This window comes from Schistocerca serialis, chromosome 5 (assembly GCF_023864345.2).
Source record: "Schistocerca serialis cubense isolate TAMUIC-IGC-003099 chromosome 5, iqSchSeri2.2, whole genome shotgun sequence".
NCBI classification, from domain to species: Eukaryota; Metazoa; Arthropoda; class Insecta; order Orthoptera; family Acrididae; genus Schistocerca; species Schistocerca serialis.
The window spans coordinates 217,400,700-217,410,186 of record NC_064642.1 but is presented as its reverse complement, the minus strand read 5'-3'; the positions used below and the strand labels follow the sequence as shown (position 1 = coordinate 217,410,186).

The window sequence follows — 9,487 nt, the reverse complement described above, 5'->3', positions numbered from 1 at the left end:
GTTCGCAGATGATGCTGTAACTTACTGTCTGGTAAGGTCATCCGAAGATCAGCATCAGTTGCAAAGTGATTTAGAAAAGATTGCTGTATGGTGTGGCAGGTGGCAGTTGACGCTAAATAACGAAACGTGTGAGGTGATCCACATGAGTTCCAAAAGAAATCTGTTGGAATTCGATTACTCGCTAAATTGTACAATTCTCAAGGCTGTCAATTCAACTAAGTACCTGGGTGTTAAAATTACGACCAACTTCAGTTGGAAAGACCACATAGGTAATATTGTGGGGAAGGCGAGCCAAAGGTTGCGTTTCATTGGCAGGACACTTAGAAGATGCAACAAGTCCACTAGAGAGACAGCTTAGACTACACTCGTTCGTCCTCTGTTAGAATATTGAGAGACAGCTTAGACTACACTCGTTCGTCCTCTGTTAGAATATTGCTGCACGGTGTGGGATCCTTACCAGGTGGGATTGACGTAGGACATTGAAAGGGTGCAAAAAAGGGCAGCTCGTTTTGTATTATCACGTAATAGTGGAGAGAGTGTGGCAGATATGATATGCGAGTTAGGATGGAAGTCATTAAAGCAAAGATGTTTTTCGTCGCGGCGAGATCTATTTACGAAATTTCAGTCACCAACTTTCTCTTCCGAATGCAAAAATATTTTGTTGAGCCCAACCTACATAGGTAGGAATGATCATCAAAATAAAAAAGGAGAAATCAGTGCTCGAAAAGAAAGGTTTAGATGTTCGTTTTTCCCGCGCATTGTTCGGGAGTGGAATGGTAGAGAGATAGTATGATTGTGGTTCAATGAATCCTCTGGCAAGCACTTAAATGTGAATTGCAGAGTAATCATGTAGATGTAGATGAGCAAGAAGCATCCCATTTTTGTCATTAATTTATCTTTTCCGCAGTAAAGACTGTAATAGAGGCAGTTTAGTAATAAAATTTACATTAAAATTATAAATGTTCACTAACAACATTTTTTGTCTCCTTGGTATATTTTTTCCAGATTCTTTTCGCCATATTGGATCCACCACTTTTAATTTTTCAGTTGTCATATAAAAATCTTTATCAGAAGAGTCAGAAATCCCATTATACCCATTTTTGGTCATACTGGAGCAGATTTTGATATTTTGGGCAGGTTTTCATGATTCTGGCCCATTATGCAGTGGGACAGGAGGAAGGCACAACAGCTATACAAGCTTTCCACCAAGTTTTGGCCTCACCTGCATGTCCAACTGTAGGCACTGGGGATGGCAGAATGATGAGGTATCAGTTTCGAGAGACTCCCAGGTTTAAAAAAAAAAAGTGGGGGGGGGGGGAGTGCTAGTGACGTGGCCGCAGCTATCGCTCTGTGAGGCAAGGGCAAAATAACTTAATTCATGTGTTTAATGTTTTGTTTGATCTCTCAGTGGTTACTATTTTTCGCTCATTTTGTCATGTACTGTAAAATGGGGTGACTTGGGACACTTCCAAACTTCTCAAATGTGGTATTCATACATAACTTCAATTAAATATCCTTTTTTGTACCCTAAAAGTGTAGTCACTTCTTTTACTTTACCAATTGATGTTCAAACTATGAGTAAAATAATTCATTATCAAATAAACAAAAAACTAGCTGCTCATGTCACCTCATCACCTTCAAGTTAAATGTACATACCATGTGAGAACATCAATGAGGTGACATGAGACACATAATAGGCTATAACTTGAATTGATTTTAACATTCACATGTTAATAAAATCAGGGTGTAAATAATTTTTTAAAAATATTTGTCATAATACTCATGAATAACATTCTAAAACAATCATAAAGTTACCAGTAAAATGTTTTTATTAATATAACATTAATTTTTAAAAAATAATTTATTTGCACTGCAACGTGAACAGTTTAATTTACAGTATAATATTAGATGAAAATTTCGTCAGTCCATATCTAGAAGTTGTTGGGTGGAAATAGGCAGGCCTTTATTTAATGAGGATAAACAAAACTCATGTCATACACTTGAGGCCATACAAAAGTGACTAACTTTTTTTATATTGTCTCATAAATTTCACAACTTTCCTAGAGTCACCTCTAGAATTTTCAGAAATTGTGACTCCTTTTCCCACAAAACACTTTTTAGTGATGGAGCTTTTAGAAGCACTTTTTATAGTAATTTCAATGAGCAGATAATCTCATTCAGCTATGCTTTCATAGGAAACATCATTTTCCTGTTGAACAACCTGTGGAAATGAAAGGTTGCTGTTGTTGCCGTTAACATAATTCATTAATGGATCCTCAGATCACATTCTGCACTGCCACACCAGTACTCAAATCCAGTAATGCTTCATTAGGCTCAATATTTGACACACTTTTGCCTGGTTCAATCTCTATTCTTCTCTTCTTCTGTTTAGAAATAGTACCATTTTCCTTGTCCCCCATAGTGCAACCTCTTCAAAAGGTCAATCATACTCCCCTCCAGTTGTTATTCAACTAAACTTCTGTCTTCATTGGTGTTAACTTTGTTGGCACCTGTAAAAGGGATTTGAGCCAGTACCTTCTGGTGATTGACAGGAATGATACATTTTTCAAATCCTGACCTTGTAATATCTCCTGCTGAGCCTTCAATTCTTGAAACAGGTTTTTTAACATTGATGGGAATATGTCCTTAGGCACTGCTTGTCTATTTCCTTTCATCTTCCACGCCATCAAAATCTCACACTAGTGTCACTGAATGGTCTGAAGAAGGACACATCAAGAGGCTGAGAAAGATGAGTAGAGTTCCTTGGCAGGCAAATAAATTTTATATCTTCCTCTCTGCATTTTGCCATTACAGTTTGAGGCACTTGAGACTATAGATTGTCACCTATGATGCCTGTGGGAATCTTGCTTCTTTAAATACAGGTAGGCTTTTGCCATCTCCTGCACATGCCATCATGAGGGATGTACAGGTCTTTGAAGAACTGAGAATAAAATCAGGGTGCTTGCAACCCCTTTTGACCAGAACATGCTTTCTGCCAGGATCATCTGATAAATTTGTTTCACCAAAGTTGATGACTGATGCCAGCTTCATGTTCTGCAGTTCAACTTGAAAATTATCGAAAAACATGTTAATAATTTCCGGAGAGGCTTGTGCTCGACAATGCTTTATTTGCCTGCTAACCTCACAGACAGCACATTACTGTGACGATTCAGGAATGCTCGCACCCACCCACTCATCAACAGGCATGTTGTTCCCGAATCTTGGGATGGTTTTCTCTTGCCTGTCAAGATAGTATTTAACTAAAAATCTGATGTTGTAAGCAGTCAGTGGGAATCCCTGAAGCACATTTTTCACAAAAGTATCTTCTTATGTTGAAGACAGAGAGATAAGTTTGTCCGCCAATTTTACTACGTTTTCCGTTAAGTGCACGAGAAAGGTTTTAATTTCCTATACAATACTTCTCAGCTGCTTTACGAAGACTACGCGGCACATTTTTACATCTTCAAGAGCCTTATCCAAATTTTTTACGTTGCTGCTTGCATTTATGTGTGTACTAGCTCTTTTAACATAAACACGTTGCATTTCCTGCTACAATAAAATTTAAAAATCTTTGGTAGGAATGAGGATATATCTGCACAAAAACTGTCACATGTCACCCAAGGTAAGTGCCCAATCAGTATAAATAATTACCAGGATTTACACTTTAACAAAAATGTAACTTTTATTATTTTATATTCATGTCAAAGCCTAGAAGATACTCCTCAAAAATTATTCTTCATGTAATAAATCAAAGAAAGTTCCGGAACAATCGTCAAAGTTGATATTTTACTTCCTGTTTACAAATAATACCTGGCTGCCAGCATTATTAATTTAAGAATAAATTGCCCTCAGACAGAAAGCTGATGTTCCTTGCCCTTGCCCCCACCCTGCAACGATCCCAACGCCTTCTCCAATCCCATCTTGACCGGTTCACCGCTTGGTGCAACCAGTGGTTGCTCAAGGTCAATCCTTCCAAAACCCAGGCGATCATTGTAGGCAAAACCACCCCTTCCTTCCGCCTCCTTGATTTCTATCTCACCGTCTATGGCCGTCCCATCACCCTCACTCCCACCCTTAAGTACCTTGGCGTCACCCTCGACCGTCGCCTCTCCTGGACTCCCCATCTCCAGACAATCCAAGCCAAGGCACGTTCCCGCCTCCGTCTCCTCAAGCTCCTTTCCGGCCGCACGTGGGGTCTGGACCCCTCCACCATCCTCCACACCTATAAATCCCTCATCCGCCCTATCCTTTGTTATGCCCATCCAGCATGGATCTCCGCTCCCCCTACCTTTTATAAATCCCTCCAAATCCTGGAACGCCATGCTCTCCGCCTCGCCTATCGCATCCATCTCCCCTCCCCCACACGGATCCTGTATGATCTCCTCCCCTTCCCCCACCTCCTCCTTCTCCTTGAAAGGATACGGATCCTGTACACCTCCCGTAAACTTGATTCTCCTCACCCGCTCGTCTCCCCGATCCTCTCCCACCCCCGCCCGCTGCCGCGCCTGTATTCCCACGTCCCGCCCGGTCTCCATCTCTCCACCCTCCTTACCCTCTCCCAAGGTGGCTTCCGCCAGCTCCCTCTCCCTGATGATGCCCTCCTCCCCTCCATCTACCCCCCCTACCAACTTTGATCCTCCCGCCCTCCTCCTGTACTTACTCCTCTGGGCACCCTCCCTCCCCTCTCTCCCTTTTCCCTCCCTCCTCCTTTTCTCCCCCCTCGTCCTCCGGGCCTCCCCTCCCCTGTACCTCTTCTCCTGTCCCCGTCTCCTAAGCCGTGGCATCCTCTTTTCCTCCCCTCTCCCCCTCCTCACCCCTGTTCCCCTCTTGGCAGGTCCCCGGACTCGCACACGCTCAGTGGACATTCGCGCGCCGGAGATCACCGCCATCAGCGTATCGTGTGTGCCGTCATGTTTAGTGTTCAGTTTCGCCGTCACGCTCCATTGTTCACCAGTGCCATCGTCTTCTTCAGTGTTTGTGCGTCGGGTCTACAGTTCGTAGTGTGGATTGTCTTCAAGTGTGAACGGCTTCTTGTGCTTTTATGTTCTTGTGTCTCCTGTTTTTTCCCGCCGTTTTTCTAAGTGATGTCTCTTCTTTGTTTATCTCCTTGTACTCTCTTCGGCTGAAGAGCGGCGTATTGTGCTGCTGCCAGCCTACCTGATTGTTCAGGTGTCAAAAATAAAAAAAAAAAAATAAATAAATAAAAAAAAAGCTGATGTTGTATGCAAACCAAACAAAGAGCAAAACTTTTGGTTATGTAAACTATAAGCTCGCAAAATACAGAACTATAAACGTACGTCATTTTGTCCCAAGTCACCCCGTTTTACGGTAACGCCCCCTTTGCACCGAAGTGAACTCAAGTGAACGAGCCAAAGTGAACGAGAATTCTCTCTGGTGTAAACACTTCTTACATGGTGTTCACTTGCCTGCGATTTGCATTCGCAAGTGTTCCCTTGTGATTCACTGGGTGTTGTTTTTAGAGTGAACCATCGAAGGAAGTTCGTGTCCTCTCTACTTTTGCGCTAGCTTCGGTGATGGACACAGTACACTTGTTCCGCTGCTGTGTGCCATTTTTGTGCGCGAGCTGTAGTTGGTGTTGATTATTATGTGTTTTTTTGTGGTGACAGATCGGTTGGATGAAAGTGTACTTACGTTGATAGAAGAGTACAGATCCCGCAAGTGCTTGTGTGATCCTAAGGATTCATAGCATAAAAAAAAAGGTTGCCAGTAATTTGCCAAAGTGCTGGCAGTGCCAACAGAGGGAGTTAAGAAAATGAACTACTACCTGCCTTCTTTTAGGTGTGAAACGGCTAAACAACGTACAATCTCGGGAATGGATGCCGACGAAAAAATAGTTCCAAGTACTTTGCCTTTAAAGCACTGTGATATGATGTATTCTTCTTCCCCTTCCACGTCTACAGATACTGCATAAGTGACAGATACCGTAGTTCACAGACTTACTAATATAATCTATACCCTGCTTTTTCGGTTACTCCTTCGTTCCATATATACCGCTAAAAAAAAAATAAATGTCATCAAAATAAACAAATAACATAGATTAACGTAAAATGAAAGACCTGATCATTCTCGTGACTTGAATTTAAGGTATGTCTTAGTATGACAGTTTAAGTACAATTTTACGAAATTTAAATACAGGACCAGAACAAATGAAAACTCTTTTCCCTCTAATACAGTTGCTACTGATCTTTTGTATATTTTTAAACTACATTGTTCATTCTTAGAGCCTGTCTCTCTCTCGCTTGTACCGTTATGAAATCCGCAAGTGTTTCGCATATGTCACTACACATTTCAGAAATTATTTGGGAAACAGAACGGTTTATATAGGAAATAGATATTTGAGGCCAGAGTAACAGCCGACTATTGCTAAGAATCGCAGCGTTAGTGCTAGCCTCTCTTCTGTTGATATGGATCGTCGGTAATTTGTGTCTTGCCATGCAATATTCCGTTCGGTCGCGGCTAGGAAGAGGCGAAAATCATCCATCGACATTCGGATAAAGTTTTGGAACAAAGCAAGTGATGGTTACAGCTGCAAATCACTAATAACTGCCAAACCAACACTTCTTTCAAGCGAAAATTCAGACAGGCGTGTTTTTCTGTCTGTACTACGTTTTGCTTTCATGACAAAACAGCGTGTTCGCTATACAAAATAAACCAAATTGTATGTTTCTTTACTCCATCACGACGTACAGAAAATAGGTTAAGTAACTTTCCCGAGATAATGTTTTACCGTGAAAAAAAAATAACAATCACATTTGCTTTCTCTTCCTTTCGCTCTAGTGTAAATGATTATTTGCAGGTAGAAGCCAACAATGGAGCGAGCAAGCGAACTCCCTACGCAGTGCTTGCGAATGCACATTCGCTTGTGTTCTCTTCGATGTGAAGGGGGCTTAACCTGTTTGTTGGGAAAGGTGTGTTTATATGGAAAATAAATGCGTTTTCTGGACGTGTGTGGATTTCAGTTAGGGATACGTCACATTCGTAGCTACTATAAAATCTTACAGGCCTACTCTGGTACCACAAATCGAGCGAGGTAGCCTAGCAGATAGCTCACTGAACTCGCATTCGGGAGGACGACGGTTCAAATTCTCGCCTGGTCACCCTGATTTAGGTCTTCTGTGAGTTCCCTGTATTGCTTAAGACAAATGCTGGGAGGTTCCTTTGAAAAGGCACGACCGCTTTCCTTCTCCATCCTTCCCTAATCTAATCCGAGCTTGTGCTCCATCTCTAAATCATCCCGTAGTCGACGGGATGTTGAACACTAAACTACTACTACTCCTCCTGTGCCATTAATTTCTTACGTATCCCGTATCCTTTTTTTCCCATCTGGTGTACCTCTTCCATAAATAATGTATATATCTATGTACAGTGACGACATACAAAGAAATTTGTCTACGTATGGATGAATGAGTAAATAAGAGATATCAATTCACAAGGGGCATACAAAACGCGATTATATTAAAATTTAACGATTTCTCTACAGCGACAGCGGAAGAAATGGTTATTTATTTATATGTACGACAAAGTAGTTTGTCGATGTAATTATTTATTGTTAATATAGTATTCAGAAGTAGTTTCCAGTTTTTGCATTGTTTTAACTTCGATGTGTAGCTGGCGATGATGGTGTGGGTGAATTTTATCTTTCAACTCGTGGGACCGAAAGTCTTTGGTTTATTTCTTACGTGACACAAACGTGGCTAGCAGACATCTGTTGGCCTATTCTATGTTCCTTGTGTTGGCCGGTGAAGTAGGTCGTTGGCAGTGGTGGTGTGGTGTGGCGTGGCGTGGTGTGCTGTCTGTATGCAGACTCTTCTACGTACGGTTTAATTTGTTAGTTAAACAGCAATGGCTCCAGTGAATTATCTTCTATTGTTAGCTTTAGGAGTGGCTCAGTTTTCTTCAGCATTATCAGAGTCTTGTACCAAACCTGAAGTTTCCGCATCTGCATATACAACTCCAGATGCTACAGTTCTGGTAAACGTCGCCTTTGTCGCGGAATTTACGCTCAAATGCAGCAATGGTGCGAAAGGAATCCCCCTGTACGCAGAAATTAACGGAAGAACCGTGCCAGCCGCCAGGATTGGAGACGACAAATATCAAGTCAGCTGGACGGAAGACGTGAAGAAGGCAAGAACAGGCGACTATAGCGTAAATCTGTACGATGACGAAGGGTATGCAGCTCTTCGTAAAGCCGCCAGAAGTGGTGAAGACCCATCGACAGTGAAGCCTTTGGTCACAATCGTTGTGAATTACCCAGGCGCTTACACCGGCCCTTGGGTTAATTCAGAATTTATGGCTGCAGTCCTTGCAGTTGCCGTATGGTATGTGGCATTTTCCGCAAAATCTAAATTGTTATCGTGATAATCATTTAGAACTAAACACTGATCTCATCACACATTCGAGACTTACGCCAAAGGTGTACGATCGTAACATCAAAATCTTCACCGGAATGACATTGTGGAAAAATGTGCAAATAATCTTATCTTGGACTTAATAATTTCATCTGAAGTGCACAGAAAACTTCTTTTTTTCATTACACATCTTTCAAACATATTGTGGTTGTGATTCTTGTGTTATGGTTCTAATATTGCTCCATTAACGATAAATATTTTGTATCAGATATAAACAAGTTGAGTGATGGGAGAAAATTCTTGGAGTTGTTTGTAATAAACGAATTTATTGGATTTGTTCCGTTTCTCTTTTTTTCCCCTCCTTTTTCTGCCCTGTACTTGGACGAGACTGTTCATCAGAAAGACTAACCTGTTATCTTTTCTTAAGATTTGCATATTTACTCAATGTGCTGTAGCTTATTACATTTGATGCCATAGAATAATTAACAAATATTTTTATAGTGTTTGTTTTATATAGTTGATATTGCAGTGAATTTTAATTGTACTTTTAAGGAAAGATTATCGTACTGAGAGAAATAAACGTGTTCAGCAATTTATCAGGCCCAGAACATATCATTCAGATTCACAATTTGAAGCAGAAGATTTGCCTCTCCTTGACAGTGAGATGTATCTCAAAGTGACAGAAGGTCTCTGTTATTCAGCACCTCTATGTTCTGTGTTTCAGAAGTGTATTGTTAGTAAGCCTTGACAGAATAGCACCGTGGCAGATAGTACTGGCTGTCATAGTGCTAAGAGGTTTATTTCAGAATCTTTCTTATGCGTATATACCAGAGCAGAAGGGAAATTTCATGCTGTAGCTATGTAATTATCCAGGATGTCATTTCTCTTCATTGTGCCAATGCCAGTTTGGATTTTTGCAGATGTGACTGGAGTCTAGAGTGATCTGCTTGTGCACACCCTTCATTCCAACCTTCTCCAGTTAATACACCTTCTTTTCTCACTGCTCTTTGTGATTTTTGACAGTTCTCTTAATTATTTTCCTTTTAAAACAATTATTGTAAATCGCATACGTTCTTGGTAAATGACTTGAAGATATTTATACTATTCTATACAACCAC

At 41.0% G+C, this 9,487-nt stretch overlaps 1 protein-coding gene across 1 annotated transcript; it reads left to right on the top strand.

Moving 5' to 3' along the window:
* Positions 1–7,686: 7,686 nt before the first annotated feature.
* LOC126480888 (translocon-associated protein subunit delta) lies at positions 7,687–8,702 on the top strand. Its single transcript, XM_050104277.1, has one exon. The coding sequence runs from the start codon at positions 7,864–7,866 to the stop codon at positions 8,377–8,379; it is 516 nt and encodes a 171-aa protein (XP_049960234.1). The 5' UTR covers positions 7,687–7,863; the 3' UTR covers positions 8,380–8,702.
* Positions 8,703–9,487: the final 785 nt, after the last annotated feature.